This window comes from Ciconia boyciana, chromosome 24 (genome assembly GCF_034638445.1).
Source record: "Ciconia boyciana chromosome 24, ASM3463844v1, whole genome shotgun sequence".
NCBI classification, from domain to species: Eukaryota; Metazoa; Chordata; class Aves; order Ciconiiformes; family Ciconiidae; genus Ciconia; species Ciconia boyciana.
Genome location: NC_132957.1, coordinates 5,785,323 through 5,809,610, shown reverse-complemented (window position 1 = coordinate 5,809,610; position 24,288 = coordinate 5,785,323). Strand labels below are relative to the sequence as shown.

Below are 24,288 nucleotides of genomic sequence, written 5' to 3'. Positions count from 1 at the left end.
AGTGGCACGTTTTGCCTTTAAACACGAGATCTCAGGCATAAGCCCACCTTTCATACACCTCCCATTAGCACTAACAGATTACCTGTGCAAACGTCGCCACTTTCAAAGGACTCTGACAAGCCAGCGGTCCCTGTCAAAACCTGATCGAAGTTTATTATGGGAATACTGGATTTGCTCTGCACTGGAGCAGTTACATTAGTCACTGTTTTCCCATTTGCTTTGAAGGGAGCCGTGTACAAAACTGCTCTGCCGTTCCCAACAAGACAGGTCCCCGTTAAAAGGAGCTGTGCAGATTCTCATTGCGGGATCGCATGTTTTATTCTGAACTGGTGAGTCCAACTGAGAGCTCTGGGTTGGATTTGCTAATGGAAGAGAAACAGCATCACTTTGGGGACCAGAAGGGGAGACTGGAGTACAGCCAAGGAGATCCAAACAGGGGGAATGGGAAAGACTGAACAAAATTGCAACCAAAAGCCATCGCTGGGAAAGGACCGAGCATTAAATCAGAACACCACCACTTTACATCTTCTTACAAACTGCCCTTGAGGCAAGCATTTACTTAACAATTTTGCAATTTTGGTTTTAGCATTAAAACCACTGTTCCAAGTAATTAGATAACCGCACCAGAACACAACCCGTGGGTCAGCACCAATTAACAGCTGTCCCGAGGTTAAGGATCGCTATCCTTTGCCTGAGACCACCAAAGCCTGCACGCTTCCAGCTGCCCCTCAGGTTCACCTCACTCTTGCAGAGACCAGGACCTCCACTGGTGAGGACCTCCACTACGGAGACCAGCCACGAGGCCCAGGAGCTCAAATCGCACCGAGATGCCCAGCAGGCCAGCGATGGTGGGGGTCAGGCTGCCGTACGGGCTGGCCAGGTCTCTCCAGGCGCCAACCGCTGTCTCAGAGTTAATGATGGCTTTGGACCATCCAGCCCGCTGCACCGCAGCCAGCTAGGAGAGCTCCCAAGACACTCCTGGCTGGGAAGGCACAATCGAGGAGATCCTTTGTCAGCCCCCACGCAAACAAAATCACGCTGGAATTTCCCGACAGCGAGCAAGGTCAAGCCAGCAGCTCGTGGCATCCAAAGTAATCAGCGACTCCAGAAGCAGCACTACTTCAAGTTTATAGCCTGCAAAGAGTGCCAGACTTAGAGAGAGACCCATGCTCCACCAGCAGAAGTGAAAGATGGGAAGTTCTTAAGCATAAACACGCCGATTATTTCCTTTTTTTAAATTAAAAAAAAAAAAAAAAAAAAAAAAGAAGAAGAAAGAAAAAAACACCCTCCATTACTGGAAGCCTGAGTCAGAATTACCAGAAGGAAGCTGGACGGAAGAGCTATTTTCAGTGCCAACAAATCTGGAGAGCAGGTGAAACATCTCCACCTACAAATCTGAGCTCAGTATAAAAGTTTCTTCTTAGGCAAGAGAAAGGCCCAGATCTGCTGGGAATGGCAGGACACGCTTCTCTCAGTTCTAGCAGTGGAAAGTTAACGCAGGTCTGGTTTTGCATCAGGCAATCTTCAAAGTATAAATCCCTGCTATCCCAATTCAGCAACGTGGCTTTGGCACACAGCGTTTCACCTCAGGTACTGCAAAGGAGTGACAGAACCCTTGGTTGTTTGGAGCACTGAAAAACTAACTGCATGGCTGAGAATACGCCGTGAGGGCCAGCCCAGGTGGGACCAGGAGCTATGGTGGGTGATATATCATCTTGCCCCAGACTGAACCTGTACAATTCCTTCCTTTCTCTACTCTCGCCCGAATCCCAGTTTGATTTTCTCCTTCCTCTACGGTACGCATCTGAAAACATTAACATAAGAGGCACGCACAGCATACATGAGAACACTTGGATCTGTGCAGGAGAGAGACTCGTTCAGTAAAGCTGCTGACAATTGCACAATCAAGACTTGGTCTTACTCCATTTTTTTCCTCTCTGCATTATTCTCCGTTTTGCCCCATCTTGCCGTGACTTCCATGGGAAAAGAAACAGCCACATCTGGCTGACAAGCCAACTCCCCTCTGCATAAATTCATTCCCTATGTATTGAGCTAGGAGAATGGTGTTCACATTTTTAAAGTGCTGTGAATGAGTTAGACAGAAAAAACGACATCAGCAACTCACAGAAATTCTAGCTACAGGCTTCAGAGGCAGGGCTTTGCTTCCCCAATCTTAAAAACACTGTAAACTTGTGAGATGGTTGTGAGAAAACACAATGGATTACATGAACTATTTTTAAAAGGTATTTCACAACTCCATTACAAATGAATCAAGTGTGTTTTTTCTGCTAACTCCTGCAAATATTTAACAGTGTAGTAGCTCTTCCCTCCCTGCCTATTCCTGAAATGATAAACAGAGCCAACACATTAGATATATCTCCCTTCTTTACGGATAACAGCTCTCTCCACGTGGGCACATGAAGGCAGCTCTGCGCCCAGCCACTTCCTCTTCAATCACAAACGCTCCACCTAAAGCTTCGGCACTGGGCACTGGAGATAAGCGTTTCTTAGTGAGCTTGAAATGTTCGGCATTGCACAGTCTCACTGTGATGCTTTTCTCCAATTTTGCTCTGTCCCCCTTTCTGTAAACCCACTTCCGCAGTGCTAGTGACAGCTGACAGAAAGAAGGAGGAAAGCTAAAATACGGATATAGCCTTTTCCACACCCTATCTTCAAATTGCTACACGACAGAAGACAGTTCGTTTCTTTTTTAAAGAGGACGAGGCACAAGGCCGTTCTCGTACCTGGGATCCGTATGTGGGTCTCACGCAGGATGCATCCAGCTTCACTTACGAGATGTCCCGCGTATCAGGGCTGGTTAGAGATTGCTGTTTCTGCTCCGCCTGAATCTCTGAGACTGAAATTCTCTGAGACAGTAAATTAACTACTGTCCTGACAACACAGTGCAAGGCTGGCCATTGCTCCTGGGTAAAAGCTGACTGCACAGCTCCAACTGAGGGGATGTACCGTATCCAAATGGATTAGGACTGAATTCACCTGGGCTACATACAGTGTAACGTGACCGATGTCCAGTCCAGTACTCAAAAGCCAAAATTCCTGCAATTTTACGGAAAATGATGGTGGTGTAATGATGTGGGAAGGGACAGGGAAAGATTATCTAAATTGCTTGTCTATTGGTGCAGGATGTCAGCAAAGTCTCTGTCCTGCACTGAATGTTACAGTAAGGAACCTTTTCTTCGGCACTGCCTCGAGATTTTGCAACAGATCACTTGTTTGCCTCCTTTAACAACAACAAAAAAAGCATATTTGAAATTCAGGTAGTAAAACAGTTGCCAATCGTGAGTCAATCTGACAATCCATTTACCTAGTGTCCTGTGAGTTACCACCTCCATGCAAAAATGAACTGAAATCTCCTGACTAGGATGTACTTAACTGACACCTCATCACGAAATGTCAAACTCAGTAGGAAAAAAAAAACCACCAAAAAAGCAACAACCCCCCCCAACCAGCTCTGTATTCAGAAAACACAGATAAGACAACGTTTAAAATAGCTAGAGATTCTTTTCAAAAGGAAGTCGTTTATAAATGGAATCCCAAGGAGTTAATTGGCCTTATCTGAACCCAAGTGCTCTGCAGGACAACAAGGGGTGAGGGGAGGACGTGAAGAACAGCATGCAACAAGACCTGAGACGGCTGCTCTGCTACGGTCAGACAAGTTAGCCTCACACTTACATGACACATATTTGTTTCTCACTTGCATTCTTTACGCTGGATTAGAACGGCTCTTCCCAGTAGATTTTTTGCTGTTATACTCCACAGTCACAAAACTACAAGCTTTTTTAGGCATCAAGTTATCTCGACCAGAGTTCACATGTTTAGAAACAAGACACGACAGAACTATTTCTGTAGTGATTTAGGCTACTATGTAAAAAACCAATAATAATAGGAGACTAGGAGTAATAAGGCACATGCCTTCTCTGTCTTGGGGGATGTATCTGTTTTCCAGTTTTTTTAATCATCCAGTTTACAAGCCTGTGATGTCTTCAAACATTTCTTTGGTTCAAATCGCTCTGCTCTCTTCCTGCTGTCTCAAACTTCAAGTTCCAACTGGTCCAAAGTTACCAGGCTGCGTGTGGATTGCCTGTGCAGCCCTCGCTGCCAGCACAGCGGCATGGCCCTTGATCTGTAACACATTTATCCCCAGGAGGGAGGGCAGTGGTATTCTCTGCCTCCAATTACAGACACGCTGAGGGCCAAACAGATGCTGGAAAGGTCTATAAAGGTGATCAAATCTCAGTGATTTCAGCAAGAGCTCAGGTGTCCGATTTGAGGATCTGCATGAATGGCCTAAGATCTCACAGAAAGTCTGAGGCAGGCAGGAGCTTTGATTACCCAAGTCCCAGGCCAGGACCCTCGCCACCAAGCCACACTCCTTCAATGCCAACCTGTCACTGAGCCACACAGCAGCACCATTTCAAAGCAGAACTGCTGCCGAGACTCTTATTTCCAAGCTGTGGCAAACAGCCAGCGTTCATCATGGAACTACGGTCAGACACACGACTAACTGCAAACTGCAGCCTCTATAAACACAACAGAACCCCAAAATACAACAGTGACTAAAGCACAGGCATGCCAGATTGCCTTCTGGGGCATTCACGTTGAATGTTTTTTCCCCACAATCTTCATAAGACAATGACCTACAAAGGAAACCTACTGCATGGCTGGGCATCCACTGTGAGAGCTGAGATCTAGAGATTCAGCAGATGTGTATGGTATCGGTTCCACCAACAACCAAAGCCAGCGGCTACCCATAGTGACTGATACCAGGTTGTGCAATAGTGAGTAATCAGTCCCAGCAGATGAGGGAAAACAGATGGCAGAAGGCTGGTAAAAATGCACAGAACCACATGTTGCTGTGGGACTGCCGGGAGATCACACGCCCAGGAAAACTCAAAGATGTAAAAGCTTGCAGGGACTTCAACTCACAAAGTAAACACAAATGGTCAGTCTTAAGTTGAGACAGAGTTTGTTTTTTAGTCATTGTTACTAAAATATTTGCCATGGAGAATAAACAAATGGTGGTGGCTGCTGCTGGGGACAGTTAATGATCTATGTCACAGTGCTTTTCCTTGAGTCCATCTCTTCAGCACTCCTGAGTGCCCTGTTGCAGGCCACTCTGGACCTGCTGAATGTTTTAGGGATACATCTTCCTCGTGATGCACCCACCTGCCACAGCTGTCAGAAGAAAGAGCTAGTGCCTGCACCATACTCTGAAAGAGTGCACGTGTCCCTTTGAGGATGTCTGGGTTCTCTCCTGCTTCCAGGAGACTAAAGTATGCGTAATCACTTCACCCCTTCCCTCCTCAAGTGAAGTTGGTAACATCATCATCATACTGCAACTTCACCCCTGTAGGGAACTGGGTTAGTTTCTTAATTTCTTGGTGAAAACAGCATGGGATGAAGCCTGAGGTATTTATTGTCTGATGGGGAGGATGGAAGAGGAGCAGCCCGTACCTCTATTTGGTTCTGCTGCGGCGTGTTTACATCCCATAGTGTTGGCACGTGGTTCAGACTATCGGCAGGCAAGAAGTCCTTAGGATCTGCAATGTCAGAGAGGGAATCCGCAGGGGACGAGAAGAGGGAGTTGTTGTTGGAGAGCTCATCGAGGTATGAAGAATCCTGAAATGGAGAAGTGACCACAGTTAGAGGATGCAGGATGAGAAGACCAGGGAGCTCCTTTCTCACACCTACTCATCCAGGAAGTTTTAATTTTTTGCTATTAAATTAGCAGCTCTGTTACTTCATGCTCCACAAAACTTCAGAATTAACTTGTAAATGAGGACATGCTCTAAGCAGCTGTTTTAAAATCTCAGTTTCTTGAAAAACTAAGAAAAAAATTGACTGGACAGAAGTGCCAGTACACGTTCAAGACTAACTCAGACTGTGCGCATCTCCACATACAGGAGTGGAATAAAGAGTTTTGAACAAGACATCAGTCACCTCAACTTTGTATTTGATTAAAAAGACTGCTGAGGGGTGAAAAGTCCTCAGTCTAACACCCAAAGGACTCAAGTATTTCATTCACGCACAGAAGCCCACAGAGTACCAGCTACGCCTGATAATCATACAGCTATTTAATTGCAATTTATAACACAGCAATATCTGGAGGCTTCAGAAAAAATTAGTCCCCTCATGCCAGCTTCTGCACAAAGGAGGCTGCCAGGAGCAGGGGGGAAGGAGCGCCAGTGTCATCTAGATTTGCATCTAGATAAATCCTGGCAAATCTACCAATCCTTTTCCCAAGGGCATGCTTCAGTCCGGACAAGAAGGGAGTGTGCTTCAGTGACGAGAATTGGGCTCTGCCCTTGCTCTTTTTCTGGTGCCTGTGCTGGGATGGCTTACAATTGTTTTATTTTGTGCCAACCCAGTGATGATGGTGGTTTGAGTCACGCGGATCTAGCTCAGAAAGAGCCTTCAGTCCCCTCCCTATCATCGACTCCTTGTCTGGTTTTTCAAATTTCAGGTGGCAAGAACTGATAGCTAAAAAGCACTTCTTACTCTACGTCCTTAGCTCTGGCACAGATCACTGCACCTTCCCTGACTCCATCACATCACCTCTGCTCTCCTTCCACGTCAAAAACCACTTTCAGACTTTTTCAAAGCAGAAAAACTTTGTCTGCTCTTTACTGAAGAGCAACGTACTTCGAAACACCAAGCTCCAGCACACGGGTCCTGCTGGAGACGTGCCTCTGTCCCAAAGGAACATGCAGACAGACCAACAGGTCTTTCTCGGTGCCCCAGAGGACTCTGCCAACACAAATCAGTTTTGTGGTTGTTCACAAGGGTCGGGTTTGTCAGCACACAGCCAGCTCAAGCTCTCCGCTAGGCCAGATAACCAAATGAGTGCGATAATACCACAGCGTGGCTGCCAGGAGAGCCGCAGTGTCTGATATGAGGAGAAATCGCTGTTCATTTCCAGTTAAGGGCCAATTTCCTACTACAAGGTGGAAAGGCAGCCAAAGATTTTTTAAAAGTCACTTAGCCCTGCCTGACATAAAATCATGAACAGCTCAGCCTGCTTGCGCTGTTCCTAAGGGCTTCAGGCAGAGCTGGGTCAGACTCCCCCCCGATTGCTATCAAAAGTTATGTTTTTGCAGAGTTTAAAACCATCGGGACACGTTCCCTTCACCTTCTTCCCAGATATGTCTTGTGTGGCACCCAAGAAGACAGTCGCTACTCCGAAGCCACAGGTGCAGGCGCTGGCAGCTGTGCGAGAGCACCGATGCACTAAAGCGAAGGCAAGCAGTAACAGATTGCAGGCACGATGTGTAAAGTTTGCATTTGTCAAAAACCAACTGGGGGACCCAAAGGCTCACGGAGACAGGGCTGTTTGTTAGGCTGTGCTGCCAGGGCGGTACTGCGATGCGGGACACCCTTCTGCTAGCACCGGGTGCTTGTGCTCATGTGTGACACGGCTGCTGTCAGCCCAACAGCAGGCGGGCAGCGTTTCCTGTGCAGCTCCTACTCTTGATATTTCTGTGGCTATTTTAGGATTACTCAGAAACCAAGGCTTTTCAGAGACTGAAGCAGGCACCTAGATTTATCATTGCAGAATTACGTGATCTCTGGAAATGGGGCTCTGTTTCACACTCGAGAAAGCAGGAAAACACTTGCATAAATATGGTGTTTCTTGGCAAGAGCAAGTGCCTTGTGCATCCTGCGGGAACCTGCCTGTCTACCTCCCACAGCCTTAAGCTCCTGCTTTAGAGTACTGTACGGGCAGTGTATATGGGATTCAAGCTAACATTGTTCATGCTATTGAGATTTTTTTTTTCCATTAACTCCCACCTCCCAAGGTCTGTAGCCTCTCTCAACCCTGCAGTCCTCTGCAGAGACACTTGCCGATTACCTCGAACCACTGTGCTGCTGAAACAAGCCATCATCTCCCCTTGCTGTCCTCGCCACCCTTCTGCTGCTTCCTCTGGACTCAAGATCCCAAGAACAAGCGCTGCAGGAGTTCAACAGCCTCCAGACTGTCACCACGATCTACGCTCCTGTGCTACCACATCTCTTCAGATCCAACCGGGACACAGGTAAAGCAGAGAGCACTGACATTTGGGCTTAGGAAGAGAGTTTAACAATTCACCTAATACTACTCTCTCATACTATGCCTGGTATAAAACAGTTTAGATCAATTTTGTAGCAACTCTTTTGGCCATTCCCAGAAAGGAGAGAGAGATGGACTGCTCCGTCACCCGTCTGCTCTGGTACCTGATACACTGGACTTACGCAGCAGTCGGAGGACCCAAAGCAGCTGGAAACTCCACTTAGGGTGTCTGACAGTCCAGATACTACACAGGGGATAAATACAGACTGGTATCAAGAGGCTCATAAGAATTGCTTTGAAGAAGTGTCTTTCAAAGCCCAGCACTAGAAGCAACAGCTACTATCTTCTTGAGTACCCACCACAACACAGGGACCCAAACAGCTCCTGAGATGGACCTGGAACTACAACACTCCCACTCGAAATCCCTGACGGTACAAGTGCTTTGTCCACAGGCAACAAACAACGGCTGGGGAAGCAGCCGGTCCCGAGACGCAGACGTGTTACTTTTCACAGGTGCCTAGGGAGATCCTGAATGCAAAACTAAAAAAAGCACACCTCGGGCCTGGCCCACCTCACACACGTTGCACAGTGTTCGGCAGGCATGACGAAGAGCGGAAGCTTGCTCCCAACGAGCCTTCAGAGCCCAGCTCACACGAGGAGGTGCAAGAACTAGTTCCTGTTCATAACAAGCAAGAGGAGACATCATCATCCTTGACATGAAATCTAAAAGATGAAAGGCATTTATTATAATCTGCATGCTGAGAGGAGAAGCACATTTTTCTTCTCTCAAGGACAGGCAGGCCTGGGAGATACCACGCTACAGGCAAGAAAGAGCGAAACCAAAAGGCTGGAGTTGCAAGGCAAACCCAGCTTTGTTAAGCCAGGGGGTTTTCGTTTTTTCTTTTCATTATGAAAACCTTTACCACGTGGATCTACTTGGGCATTTAACTGACAGAGTTTCACTTGAGGGCTTCACCACCCAGGGACAGCAGCAGCAGCATCTCAAGGAGCTGGATGGTCTCAGATCCCCACCCGGTCTCATCGCTGAGCTATGGTAAGACACTTCTGTGCAGGTTTTATTCATTTGCAAATACCACTGACAGAAGTCGGTTCAGGAGGAAACATCTGCAAACACATAGGCATGGCAACAAGAGGACTGTAGAGCAGACTAGGGTGGCCATTGCCCATTAGGGTCCCGAAGAGAGGAAAGTGCAGGGCTGGAATAGCAACGGGACGTGTGAAAGCACCGTAACACAACCCAAGACACCCCGGCAAGCGCTCTCCGCCTTCCCGACCCCAGCCCCTTCAACCCCCCAGCAAAGGCTCCAGCCCCACCATCTCCACCACCACTCCCTCTGCTCGGAGCACGGGACTGAAATGGGGAAGAGGAAATCAGCCTCCAAGTCAGAGAGAGGATATTATTAGTCCTGGAAATTACTTCAGTGAGCCCATCCTTTTGCAGTATTATGAGGCATTAGTCACAAACGTTCAGAGTCTCCCATTTGTCTTACCTAATTACATTATCTAAAGAGCACTAAAACTAGTAACCTGCTAGATCCCCGCCCTGGAGAGCTTACAGTGTAACCCCAGTAAATTGGACTTGCTTATGTACAAAATGCAGTGTAATTGTTTAATACAAGGCAACACTGATAACTGCAACCTGTGTCATTATAAACCATGCCTTGACTAATTACTCCACTGCTTTATATGGAGCAAACAGGAGCAGCTACCTTAGTCTCCTCAAGGGAAAGGAAGGATCATCACCTAAACCATCGGCTCATGAAATAACAGAGTGAGCAAAAGGATTCCTTTCCTCAGTGGGATAAAGCCACTCTCAGACCCACTGATACCGGTTACAGCTGATCCCAGCTAGGAGAGACCCTCAGCCAAAAGCCCGCTATGCACAGACAGAAGCACCTGAAAAGGAGATTAAGACGTTGGGGGTAGAAGAGACACCCAAGAAACCATGAAGAGTGAGGAGATTACAGGTGCAGCAAGCGCTGGAAAGGGGCGATGAGCCGAGCGGAGGGACTGCAAAGCCAGCTCCCAGATCTGGAAAGTGCTGCTTCTGCTTTTCGAACGGTCTGACATGCTTGAGAAGCTGCTCGGTGAAATTGCTCCAGAGAGGTCACCCGTCTCAGTTGTCAGGATTTAAGGCGAGTTATTTTGTCCCTGTTTAAGACCGATTAATCAAGAATTTTAACATTTTCTCACTGGAAATAAGAGGTTTTTCCAGTAATAGCACTTATTTTATGTCTCAGTGGAAGTCAAATTTCTGCAACAGATGGAAGTTATCCCACAAGGCAGGATCTTTATTTCAAACGCTATTCTGTAACCATTCTCTGTGTAAATCTTATTTCTGGAATCAGGCTATTTGGTTGGGGGGGGGGGGGGGGGTCCCCTCCAATTTAGCATAGCCTACAACCAAAATCCAGACAGCACACTGCAGATCATCACTGGTTAGAAGAATTTTACCGCAGGGGGCTGGCAGACCTGCTTTGCCTCCATCTCTTCAGCCTGCTTTGTTAAACACCGCTCTGCACCAGGACAGCGAACACCTGGGTGAAACGCCAGCTTGAAGATCTCAACCCCGAGCGCTGCGTCTCACAGCACAGACTTTTCCCAGTTTCTCCCATTACAGAAGGACGGACACAAAGGGAGACCCTGAAGTCTGCTGTGAAAACACGGTTCAGAACAAACTGCTCGAGTCAGAGATGAAGTTTATAGAAGCCCGCTATAAAATGGCAAAAGGGCGATTCCCTTGCAGCAGGGTGACTGCTTAATGGAGAATTTTATAAGGGGTCAACAGCCAGCCGATGCCGAGGCTATGCACAGCTGCTGGCTGTGGGACTCGTCAGCATGTTCCTTTTTCACATTGAAGTTGAAATAACATCAACGTCCTAGAACGGGAGATAGAGGATCACAAATCATCGTCTGGTCTTCATGTCAGAAGATGCTCTAGTGAGTAACTTGATAAATCAATGATAATCATTTGCTGGACTTCTAAACTGTGAGTGCAAATGCATCGCCAGTTGATGCTGCTATGGCGCATTATTTCTATCATTATCCCAAAACAGAAAAATTACCAAAACCAAGAATTAACTCCCTAGAAAAGATCAGAAAAAAATCAGGGTAAAACCACCCAAACAGTTAACCTCTTTCTCCCAGCCACTGGAAACAGCTCAGTTCCTTTAGCCAAAACAAAGTCTTTGTTAAAAGTAATGAAAGAACAGGTGAAGTCTAAATACAGAAGGACTATGCATCCTAAAAATATTTTTGGCTATCAAGCCATCAATATAAATGGTTTATTTGCTCACAATCCAGACATAGAGGAAACAAATACTCCTTCTGCACAGCAACTATCAATTACTCCGCTGTATAGCACACAGTTGATAGGGTTTTTAAAAAAAAAAAAACCGAACCCAACATATATATACACAGGCACACACATACATACATGAACAAAGCTACACTGTCAGACAAGAAAGATTTGGTGCCTCGAAAATCACAGATTAAGCAAATTATGTTTCAGGAAAGAGAGAATCAAGAATTAACAGCTGCAATGTAAGAAGTCAATCACTAAAAGAAAATCTTTTAGCTGCCAAAATCCAAAGTCTTTCTAAATATGGGGCAATAAACTCGCAGTCTTAAGGGTTCAGTGCTCTGGCTGGCAAGCGGTTCCCTTGCTTTTCTGTACCCAGCATCTGGCTTAAAAATAAAACTCCTAAAGCTATTACAACTACATAAACACACCGATCAATTCTCCACACAGCTCCTCTTCCTCCGAGTTTCACAGTTAGTGACCAAGTCGTAACCGACAGGAACAGTCTCCAAGTACCACACGTTTCAGCCAAACACAAATCACATCTTCAGCACAGTAAATCTGCTCCCACTGCCTTGCATCGAGAGTCGTCACCCCTAAGCCTCTGCTGCCATTGCAATAATTATGGGGGACACACGAGCCCGGGGCAGCAGCTGGAGCTGGCTACCCTTGCAAACAAAACACACCGGGAATTCCAAGGAGGAGAAAAAAAAGAAAAATCAGGCATTACCTTGTAGAGAGATGGGAACTTTAGCCAGAACTGCATTTGGGACATTTTAGAACAGCATTCAGTTTGCTGTCGGCAGAGCAGGACGTGGATGAAGCAGTAAGGTGAGATTTTTCAGTATATAATGGAGAAAGGTCTTCATTCATGACCGCGACAGCAGCAACAGCCAGGAAGAGAGCTCATCAAGGGTTTTTAAAAATTAACATGCAGAAGGAAGGAGTGAAAATGGAGGAAAAAAGGACAGCCATACAGTGCGTCTGTCCTAAGCCTGTGGAAATTTGCATATAGTGTTTAGTCATGAAGGAGAGTGCTCTTACTTCCTCTAAGTACAAGGGCTGACTTTCAGGAAATGATGCCTGCTTGGTAAGTCAGTGAAATTACTGGCAATGCGATGAGAATTACTGTATGTGGTGTAATTCAACCACAGATGCACTGTAAACAAAGCTGTGCTCCGCAGCGGCGTGGCCAGACACGGGACAGGAGAGGTCCGGGCAGGAGCCCGGCTCCCCTTGGCTCGTCCCCCCGTCCACCAAAGACAGCACCAGTGTTTCCCCCACAGCAGCTCCTGCTTTGGGGCTGGGGGTTCCTGCCCTCCCGATTTCGGGGGCTCAGATGAAGTAATCAAACTGAAAAAGATTATGAAAAGTATTCACAGCTTCCCCCCTGCCCCCAAGAGCCACGTGCTTTCTTTTGTCTTCAGTATCTGCCCCACCCCAAATATTGCAATTAGAGAATAAAAAGGAGTAGCTATTTTTTTAACTTTCTTTTCTAAATCACTGTGATTTTTCTGTGTCCAGGAACATTGCCTTCTTTTTCCAAGGCCTTCCCTTTTGACTTTATTTAACAGTTTTGGTAACAGAAATAAGCAACGTTTCTGGTGGGGAAGAGAAAAAGGCACAAAAAAGGGACATCTGAAAGGGAGTCACTCATCGTAAGCTTAAGGAAAGTCTGCTCCAACGCTGCCCGAGGCTGAAGGAGAAGCGAATTTGCCAGAGTACCCACCACCCCGCAGAAAAAAACATGAGAGTTTTTCTGTTTGCTTTGGGTGCAAGAGGTTCCTGTTTGCTTCGCCCCAGCACAGCCGGCAGCAGCACCGGTGCCGGGCTCTGGCCGCGGGGTTAGTCCCCTCCACTCCCACGGGCTCGGCTGCTGCGGCTCAGACCCAGGCTGGAGGCTGCACCGCTCCATGTCCGGGAGCCCAGCTTTGGCACGGCTCGCTGCTAGCCGTTCTCGGGCAGCCGTGCCACCAGAGGAGGGCAGGGAGAGGGACTCAACCTGGCCAGCAAACGCGGCAGAGCATGAACCCAGCAGTGCAGATGCACACGCTGAGGACGGGGAGAGGAGCGCTGGCTGCAGATCTCTGTTCCTGCTCCAAGTCCTTCCACGCAATCATGGCACGGCTTCAAGTGAAACGCAGTTCGTCACTGTCCTGCGTTACAGCCGGCGCTTGGTGCCTGCTGTCATTGCTGATGCAAGTGCTCTTGGGGCCTCGGGCCCAGAACTGCTGGAAAAATCCCACGTTGCGAGGCAAAAACAAAACTTTGGAGCAACAGAAGACAGCAAAGCCCCTACCAGGCCTGCGAGAGATGAGAGCAGAAAATGAGGTGCTCTCCAACCCCTCTGAGAATCAGGGGAGGTAAACCTGAGGGGGGTAGTTTTGCTTTACGACATCAGATGAGGAGGGAGGACCGGCCCCTGCAAGAAAGACACGCTGGGTTCCGGGGCTGGAAAACCACCCGCAGGTGGTAAACCCACACCAGGGCTCATTTCCAAGGACAGCCGAGTACATGGCACAACCAGCTGCAGCACAGCGGTTCCACGGGGATTAATACATTAATAGCCCTTAATAATGAGGACCCATGTTCCATCATGCAAAACACTTAGTCCAGAAGAGTTTTTTCAATAAGTAAATGGGAAAGGAAAATGCCTTTCCCCAGGCAGTCAGACTGCAGCCAGGGATGCTGGTGCCGCAGTCGGAGGAAGCGAGGAAAGGGCAGCCCCCGCAGCCCTCGCCCCGGGAGGAGCTGGAGCATCGCTGCTGGGCTCCTTCTGCTACTAGAGCACATTTCACCGCCCGGTGAAGGCCGCGAGCAGCAGCTACACGAGTGCTGCTACAGGAGAGGCATTCTGCAGGAACTGTGGTGAAAATGAAGCGTTTGGTTTCTGTGGGCAACTGGTTTGGGGTGGAGAAAGGCAGTGGGTTTTCACTGCTGCTTTTATCTGAATTTGATTGTATTTAATTAGCTGGTAGTGCCCTGGAGCTTGGGATAGGTGCATTAATGATACGTTTGAAGTGAAGAGACTAAATACATTTTAGAAACGTCTTCATTAGTGACTTGCTGGTGACTGCTTTGCTGTGTGACCTTGATTAAACCACCAACTCTTGCCTAAGACCTGCAAGGTTTTGGTATTTATACAACCTTTAAAAAAGGACGTGGTTTATTTTCTCTTCCTTTTCTGTTAGTGGAGAAATGGGGCAAAATGTAGGCAACACAACTGGACTGCCAAAAGGAAGCAAGACATATGACATTGTTATAGATAACCAGGACTGCTAAATTGATTTTGCAAGACCACAATAATATAATCACAGAAGATAAGGTAACCCACTGAGAAACCACCACCTGGAATTTTAACAACCTGTCCTAGGGGAGAAGGCATGCCACAGCATTTCCACTCTCCACAATTAATTCACGAACACACGTGCTGACAGACAGGGACAGAAAAGCAGGATTATTCCAGCATTCACATTAATTTGACTTACCGCCTTCCAGCAAAAAGACTGAAATGCACAACCCAGTTAGTGACTTTGCTGGGTGACCTCCACAGCATCCTCTACCACCTCCTAATCACTGCCCTACAGAACAGCTTCCTGAACGTGCCAGTGGTTTCTCAAAAGCATGTGCTCAACTTCTAGGAAAGCACAGATACAAACCAATATAGACTAACACACCCGTACAGGAGAAGACCTGGCAGCTCATCCCCCTCATGCAACCAACGAGTTCAGGACTAAATTTCCTGAAATACTTAGCTGCCAAAAGATGGGATATTCAGATGTGTCCAAGCATGCTCCAGGCTCGGCTTCCCGAGCCGGTGAGACCGTTGTGAAAAAAAGCCGTCGGGCCCCTGAACATCTCTGCATGCCAAGCTGCTGGGTACCCATCCCACGTAAGAGGCAGCTGCACATGCGGGAGGGATACCCGAGCAGTGACTAGGATAGATCATCAGATCACAGCAACGTCTCTTGGAAAAGTAAGTCTATAGCTAAAGGGTGGCAGAGTACTGAATATCTGCACACGCGGTTTGTCCTAACAGGGTTGGGTTGTTTTTTTTTTTTCAGAGGGATGAAAGATGGGAGAGGATGTATTGTACAGACCGTGCCTTGCTTTTCCTGTTCCCGTGACACGACTGGTTTCACCCAGCTGGCAGCAAGGCTCTGCTTTGCATTTTGGCTGTTTTGAGAACCAAGAGCCATTCCTGCCACGCACAGGGCAGCCTCTGCTCTAGTTTCAAAAGCGAGCAAGAGGAAGCAAGGTGCGTGGTGAGTGACTGCACTGAGAGGCTTTGACAAGTTGAGACCACAAATGGTTTATTTTTAAAACAGATACTAAGAACAAGGATAACGAAGCAGCTGGTCGGTATTTTATAACCAGAGCTGAAATTCAGCGTGTGTGAGGGGGGTGTTCGGATCAGCAAGCCCTGCCAGCACATGGCTCCCTTGAGGACTGGAAATGTGGAAGGCAATTGCTGCTTGTTCAGGGATGGGGAGAGGACCAGGAGACTGCCTGCCACCGAGCAAGCGCAGAGGGGATCTCCCGGGCTGGAGGGAGTGCAGAGAGCCTTAAAATAAGGAGAAACCAGGAAAACTTGTGAAGTATAATAGAAAGCCAGCGAGAGAGTAAACTCTTGCAGGTGATCCTGAAAGCTGGAGGAAACCAGTGCGCAGCAGCAGGCAGCGAGATGCTGCGACTCGGGGAATAACAAACTTATGAGGCCAGGGAAACAAAAATGACTGAAGAAGGTCTGCGTGTCAGAGGCGATATTGCTCGTGGCGACTGCTGTGGTAGGACCACTGCTGTTCTGACCACGTTACGGATCAGGACACACAGTGACTGCCAGCAGAACTGGAGATGGGGAAACTCACTTGATCAGACTGACTCAGACCGATTCTGCTTTGAATTAAAGCATCTATTTTAAAACGTCTCCCAGTGGTCTGCTATTAAATTATATTACCAGCATTTTTTAAGAGCACTCTGTTTCAGACCAGTACTTTTCCTGCTTTTGTTAGCTTTATGAAGGGGAGGAGGCAGAGAACAGTGCTTGCCAAGAGCTTCAGAAGGCAGTTCTCCATCACCTCCTGTGCCTTCTCTCCTGCCCAGAGGTGGACATCACTGTTTGAAGGTAGCAATACAGATGAAAACAAGTCTGGAACGGGGGAGATGGGGGAGATGCCAGAGCCCTCCAGGCCCTTGTACCCCCTCCCTAGGGCCATGGGGCAACTTGGCTGGCTCCTGCAATCCGCAGCCAAGCACAACTGACAACAAATTATGCCTCAAAAGCAGAATTACTCTCACTTAACCACAGGTGTCTCCACCTCAGATAGTCCCAAGAGCTCCTCTTATACACGGAAGGGAAAGATTTACTCCTAAAGCATGGTTCCTCCAACCTAAAGGAGACCTTGCTTTAGAATAACGTCAGCTGCATCCCAGATGTGTCCCCTCCTCCTCGGTAACCAGCTCAGGGTGGCTAAATCAGCCGATCAGAGCAAACCGAGCACTCGGTCGGGCAATCCTGTGCTGGTGTCCGAGCCCTGCAGTCCAGGAAAGGGCTGTAGCACCCACACACACCTGCCTGGTCTGGCCCTTCGCTGTGAACCCAGCGCATGGGCACTGACCAGCTACCGGTGTGCCTGTTTCCAGCACAGCTCACCTCCAAAGCAGCCAACCCCTTCACACGTGCCAACAGCCCAGGCTGATGCCACTGTCTCCTCGCACACCAACAGCAATACTCGCTCAGTTCCAAGTTGGGAGCTCAGGCGGGTGCATGGCTGTGTAACCTGGTGGATCACCTCAAAGTGCATTATCTGATGTATCATCATCCAGGCACCCTACACGCGGTGAGCCACGGTGAGGCAGGAGCCCACGCCGAGAGCAGGGCAGTGGCAGACACACAAATACCACGCTCGTGGCCGTCCTGCCAAGGAGCGCACACCATCATCACCAACACAATTTCACCATACTTACTGTAACTAGGTCGGATGAGCCGTTATAATCACAGCCTTCCTTTTTCTAAACCAAGGCCTGAAGTAAGTGTTAGGCATCACACCAAAAGTGTTTTTAAAGTGTAATTAAGTCAGCCAAAACCCCAACCCTGGAGTGCAAAAACAAAGACATGAGCATGTAAAGCAACTTGTTCATAAAATGCTTCAAAGGCACCAGAGCCAGTTAATTGTCTTCAAATTGATTTTAATATCTGTATTCCCTGTAGACATAACTCCAGGACAGCGATAGGAAGCTCCAGGACGTTTCTTATTCCAGGAAACTCTTCATTTCAGTCAGAACCAAGTCTTTCATATAATTTAATAACTGTTACATTGATTTCTCTTAAATCACCACAGCTCTGTGCACTGAAGCACTTTTAAAAATTAATACTTTTTTTAAGAGTAGGTTAATTTCTCCCCCCCCACCTTTAACAAGATAGATTCATCAGAGATTACAAGGGGCTGGTAGTGAAAAGAGGGCTGGTTTATGATTAACACATGTGGTCAAGAGCCCCCACACACCACAAGCGGCTCAAACAAGGCTGTAACTGCATCTTTACAGCATTACTGCAAATTACTCTACCCAAGAGCAGCCAATTCTTCCCTGCCCCCACAAGCTAAATCGATCTGGACTGCCCTCCTTCCTCCAGTCCAAGCACAACTCAAATTTCAGAAAGGATACCTGAGTTTCCTGCCAAAGCATAGAGCTGCTTCACTGAGGAGAAAAGGAAGGAGTTCTGCAGAGCCCTCTTGCACACCCGCTCTGTCCACACCTTCCACACTCAACAGGAGCTGCTCACCCTCACTTGCAAAAAGATCGGGTTTATTTTTCAGTGTAACTTATGGCAAATGAAGTCAGGAGAGGAGGCTTCCGTGCGTTCAGAAAAGTCCTGTTCTGGATAGCCACAAGGAGCAAGTCAAATGAAGTTAAGCGAAGGGAAACAGATTGACTATCAGAAACAGGCAGGATCATTTTAAATAACAAAAGGAAGGAGGAAATGGGCAGAGTCATGTGCTTTAAGTAATTCTAAACAGGATAGAACAGTGAAGTTTAAAGAAAAGTCTGTGGTGGCTAAGAGCAGCAAGTATTTAAGTGACAGGTATGCTTTTCTAGAAGAGGCTGCTCTGCTTTTATGAGGCTCTGGGGACAGACAACAGCTCACCACACACCCCTGCTGAGGGACAGCAGATGCCAAAGTATAAGTTAAAACCTCCTGGATCTAGTGTTTTGTTGTGGCAATTAACAGCTCTTACCATCAGTGACACAGGATAGCACTGACATGATAAAAATGCCTTTGCAGCAGAATTACTGCACACAAGCACTGGACTCCAACCCACCAGCACTGAGGCTGGAGGAATAAACAGCAGAAAGTGAGGGAAGCAAAGGAAAGCAAAACCTGCTTCTCTTCAGGACTCCGATTTCTAAGGACATGTGTGCAATCAGTAGACTTTTACATAAAGAGATGACACCACAGAGCCTGGGCAAGACTTTGGCTTAAGACAACAGTTCCCAAGATCAAGGAATGCTATCAGACCCCAATATGGCCTCATATAACTATTTTCTGAACCTCAGTTTAAGCCACTTGTTTATATAAAGAATGCCAACAGACCGGCAAGGATGAATCACCCAACAGCAAGCCAAAAACAAAAAATATTTTGGAGGAAACAAGTTGAGGTTCACATTAGGCCGTTCTGACCGTGCAAATGAAGCACCTTTTCCGATATGCAGAAGGCATTCAGCGAGGCTGCTGCGATACACACAGAAATCGCTCTTCACCAGACCCAAGTGGCAGCGGTGAATGATTCAACTAAAAAGAAATTCCCAGAGCAATTAAGAAATGTGGCAACTCCCACTCACAGCATCCTCAGGCCAGCAAAGGCTTTACACTCTGAAGGTCCAAGCTGAGGACCTCCGAAACAAAATATGGAGAGAAGATAGAGGGGAGCCAGTGCTGGAGGAAAATGCATCGGCCTTCCCACTCTCCGAATCCTCGAGTCCTCCAAACCCTATGGCACATGAACAATCCTCCGATCATCACCACCAACAGAAAGTGTTTACTACACAAATACCTCAGAATCATTAGCCATTTGCTCTTTAGACTTTTTAAATCCATTTTCAGTATTCCTGGAAAACTCTTTAAGGAGACAAACTGCCTACAGGCTACGCAGTCCAAGGCCAGGCTGGAGTCCCGCTGCAGCCCAGAACAGCTGCAGGTACATTTTGGGGAGGCAGCGTTCACCGTCTCGCTGTCAGATCACACACAGGGATCACAAAGCTTTGCTCCAGATCAGAGATGACATTTCCATCTCCTTCCTCTGCCCCCCCAGGACAGCACGCAGAAGTCAAGCACTGGCAGGCTGCTGAGATACACAAAGGGCTGTCGCCCAAGGGGATAGCAAGCTCTCCTGTGCTGTTGAACTATCACAGATAGGATTTTGGTATCTGAGCAGACAAGGGAATAGTCTCTATTCATGTACGAAGGCAGCACAGGTTCTCACATAAGCACTCAATCCATCTTGTCTGCCCAGTGACCACAGATTTAATCAAGAATCTCTTACCAATGCATGCAGCAAACTCCTCATGTTCCCTCTTTGGTTTCACTCCTCTGTTTGGCATGGTCGTAACAGCACAAAGTTTAACGGGACTTGCCACTCCTACCACCACACTAGGCAAGTACAGAAAAGATAGGTACTTTCCTATACAGTCACCTGGAAAACCATAACCACCCAAGCTGCTCCCACACCTTCTGAATGGCATGTTTCAGCTTTCCAGGCAGACTGTTAATATTTAACAGTTTGGCATCTGGGACAGCAAGAAATCAGTAAAGTGGAAAATATTGCCGAAGCAAGGGATGGAAAAGCTCCAGGACGCTCCCGGATGACTCCAGGCTGATGCCACTGCTTCCAGTTAAGTGCCTGCTGCTCTACCAGATCCAGGCTCTAATTCTGGCTCCAGTGAAACAATTATCAGCTTTTCTTTGGATGAGCAATGACTAGCAGTTCAGAAAGCCCTAGATTTTATCAAGGGATTTCCATGTTAGCGCTTATTGCATTATAATATGTGAGAGCACTAGGAGCAAACCACGTAGAAAGCTCAAAAGTCAAAAGCCGAGCGTTCAGAAAGGCTGATCTGGCTCCACACTTCAGCAGAACAAGCCGTTTGAGCTGGAGGATGACTAAAGCCTGAAACACCTCTTCAAGAGACAGTTGAGCACAACACTAGTGTTATTTCACATCAATGGGCACTGTCACACTAGACACTGGGGGAGCACTCCTGTCCGTCTGCCCGGTGGCAGCTCTAGACAGACACCATCCCTCTGAGGTACAAGCTTGATCAGATCAGTTTCAGATTGGAAAACAAAGCTCTAACAAAGGTCTTATTCAGTGTTTCTCAGTTTCAGAGCACACAGGGAATCTGCAGAAAGCCCCAAGCAGTGATGCTCAGTGCATAGGCTTACAGACAACCACAAACCAGCACAGAAAAGCACCCATATAAATGCTCTGTTCCTCGTGGGAACGTAAATAGTACTACCTGCTATTATGTGGTACAATACCCGAGTAAAAGAACTGGCTTGGCTGTGTTAGATTCGGAGATGGACACTTTATTGTTTCTATACTTGAAGCAGAAGAACACTTGCAAGCACGTTGTAATAGGTGCAGTCTCACAGCAGTTGGCTTGCAAAGAAAGGGTCCAAGCAAAAGCATAACTGCCTACAATCACCTCGCTCCCGACTGTCACTTCCTCTCCCAAAGGATGAGAGTGGCACAAGAATTATTTCTTGTTCCAGAAATCATTTGAGGTCATTTATGTCTGGTTTGTCTCAGAGCCCTCCTGCTCTTTTATCACCTAGCCGACACAAAGAAGCATCTCCTTTTCACAAAGAATCTCCAAAAAGGTGCTCTTCCAAGCTGGCTGAGATCAATTTCCGTGATGCAGCAGGGGAAGGAAGCTGATCGACCACTTAGATACTAGAAAATACATAACTTAAAGAAATAATTAAGCCCTTTTTGCATTAAACCCATCAGCCAAACTACATCAGACCTGCAAGCTGAGACCTATGGAGAGGACCTCTCTCCCTCTTCCCATCGCAGCCTGCTAAATGGCTTCCACAAGTTGATGGGATCACATTTCTGTCGCATTCCTCCCACAATTAATTCTGCAGGAGGCAAAGATCAATGCTATTACGATTCATTTACTTATCTGCTTTTATCCAGTTAGAAGACTCTGGTCAACAGCTGCTGGTGACTAACCAGATCCGCTGCGTCAGGCGAGTCACTAACGTGAGGCACGCCCAGCAGCTTTGCTCAGGCAGTTGAAGTTGGGCTACCACACCAGTGGCTCACCTCAAATGGCACAAATCCCCATCCAAACCTGCAGAAATCAGAGCCCCAAGGAGGTTCGAAACCTCTCTTTAGCCATGCCAAGAAAATAAAAGCACAATTAAGGGGGCATTAACACATTCCCCTCAAGAAGAGGGGAAATGCATCAATTTGCTGATGCAGCAATTAATGAATCATGCAGGAAGAGGAGACAGATTACGAAGGAAAAGGTTTCTGTTTATACATGTGTCTTGACATTCAACAGTTACTGAAAATAAAATACATTCAAAAGCACACAGCAGCTTACTGGGACCTACTGAAGTATTTCTCGGTGTGTCAAAGCATGATGCTACATGAAATACATCCATACTGCCCCAGCTTACCCTCATGTCTCCCTTGCACTGTTTTCAGCAACTTAGGGCTACATTGTAAGGCATGCTTCGAATTAATAGTGAAACATCCAGAAAGGTCAATCTTCACCTGAACAGAGAAGAGGGGAAAACAACAAACTTGGCTCCATCTTACACAACACCCAAACAGTGCCCCTGCGCTTATCTACCACACCGAGTCACAAACCTGAAGCAGGCAGCTGTGATGTTCAGATTAGCTAGTTCCCACACTCAGAGGAAGCTTGGCTCTGACGGTAAGCTTCTTTGTGATGAGAAAAAAATAATACTTCCAGTGAAACAAGTTTGACTTATAAATAACACAGATGAAGATTCTGAAGATAGCCCATGATTTTGCACACCTTAAAGGTTCCTCTGAGACCCTCCAAGCACCCCTGAGGCTTGAAGGTCCAATCTGTCAGCGACTGATGAGCCTCCAACCAACCTGTTAATCAGGTCTCATTAGAAGACCTTAAGCATACTAAAAAAATATCAGTCACTAATTTCTAATATAAGCTCCCTGTAGCATTGTCTAACCGAGAAAGCTCTTCTGCACAGGGCTTGAAGCATGTGCCTGTCCCAGAGCACTGCCACTGCCCCGCTCCTTCTCGTGTTTCTCATCTGATGGGAGAGTCGTGCTCAGACAATGGTTCAGGACACAAGTCAGGGGTTGGAAGTAAAAGGGTGCTCTGTAACTCCACCTGCACTGCTTCTCCTTGGCTACTTCCCACAGGGTTTTGAAGCACGGCGGGCTGTGCCCTTTGCCTACCAGAGGCAGGACGCTGGACTGCATCTGGCACCTGCATGCTTCCCAGATAACCAGAAGAGTGACTTACTGAGATAGGAGAGCCAAGACTAGGGATTCATTCAGTTTGGCTGTTGCCTTGATAGGTCAAAGCAGGGTAACATTCTGCAGTTTTACTCATTATGTACCTTCAGATGCTGGGGGAAACCCTAATGCAAAGAACACAGACAGCCAGACACTGATAATATCTATATTAATTCCTAGAAAGGATATAGCTAGTCCCTTCTTTATTCCGAGCCAGCTCTGTCGTATCAGCTGCTTTCCAGTCTTTACTGACAATCTTATAATGAGATGTTGCCAAAAGCCAGTGCAACATTTCAAAAATGCCATGGAAAAGAGCTCCTTCCCACCCAGAGAGACCCCTGGGTGAGGATGCCTCTTGGTCCCTAAAGATGCTGAATGAACCAGGGTGACTATTCATTCCTCCCACACTTCAGCTCTGCAAAAAATGAACTGGCTCCAATCTCAGTTTGCTAGGCACTGAGTTGATGTAATCCCTAAATATTCACTATTCAGGAATCCACCACTTGTAATCAGTGAGAAAGCACGTGCAACATATGCGAGTGAAGAGTGTTTCAGGAGGCAAATTATTTAACTGACTGAAGCGTGTTCACGTTCACACTTACCTATACCCTCCTGCAAGCAGGATTCTCCCATGCACTTTCAGTGTTTATGTTAAACATCACTTTAAAAGACAGAAGCAATTTTACCACAGATAAGCTCCTACCAAGCCAACGGATAGCTTCTGAATTGCTGTTGTCAGAGAATCCATCCCAATTGCACACAATTCCTATCAGGTGCTGGACAAATTTAAGACATTGCACATCTCTTCTTTTCCCCTCAATAAGGCAATACTGAAAATAAAACCCATCACCATAAAGTATCGTTCTCCCCCAAAGCCATCAGTAGCTATGTACTTACCTGAGGAAAATCACCATTTTTTGGTAAGAAGTCAGTGGGGTCCACAGATGCATAGTTTGTATCCAAGAAATGTGGTCTGCTGATGGAATTCATATAAAAATCGTGAGGGGAATTAAAATATTGCCTGTAAGGAAATGGGAAAAGCAGTTATTTCCTGTCAGCCCTGAGTATTTCTCAGGTTGCTTCAGACTCCATCATCAGTGGTGAAGCTGCAACTATGGGATGACACATACAGGAGATCGATATTAAAAAAAGCTGTGTTTATCCAGAAGAGATGTCTAGGCAAAATAATACATCCACAAGCTATATCCTACTTCCCAGACTCAGTAGCGTAAGAGTCGGGAAAGTTGTATTAAGAATTCAATTCTTAGCAATTTGTGTAAACTGGGAAGGATTTAATAGATAAAGAGGTTCTGCAGGACTAAATATTTCAGTCCTAACAACAAAGCAAAATTAAGCCTCTGAGATGTCCCAGCGCCAAG

The 24,288-nt window shown here is 47.0% G+C and overlaps 1 protein-coding gene across 4 annotated transcripts in view; it reads right to left on the bottom strand.

Annotated features, from left to right (window-relative positions):
• SBNO2 (strawberry notch homolog 2) overlaps window positions 1-24,288 on the bottom strand; it is a 67,789-nt gene that overhangs the window by 21,188 nt on the left and 22,313 nt on the right. For 3 of the 4 annotated variants that reach the window (XM_072845248.1, XM_072845247.1, XM_072845249.1), the window contains 2 exons: window positions 23,807-23,930; window positions 5,476-5,640 (listed from right to left, as the gene is read on the bottom strand). In XM_072845248.1, coding sequence (XP_072701349.1) covers window positions 5,476-5,640; window positions 23,807-23,930 — 289 coding nt within the window. Of the gene's footprint in view, window positions 1-5,475; window positions 5,641-12,120; window positions 12,361-23,806; window positions 23,931-24,288 lie in introns of those variants that run through there. The other variant, XM_072845250.1, reaches the window with a different exon arrangement.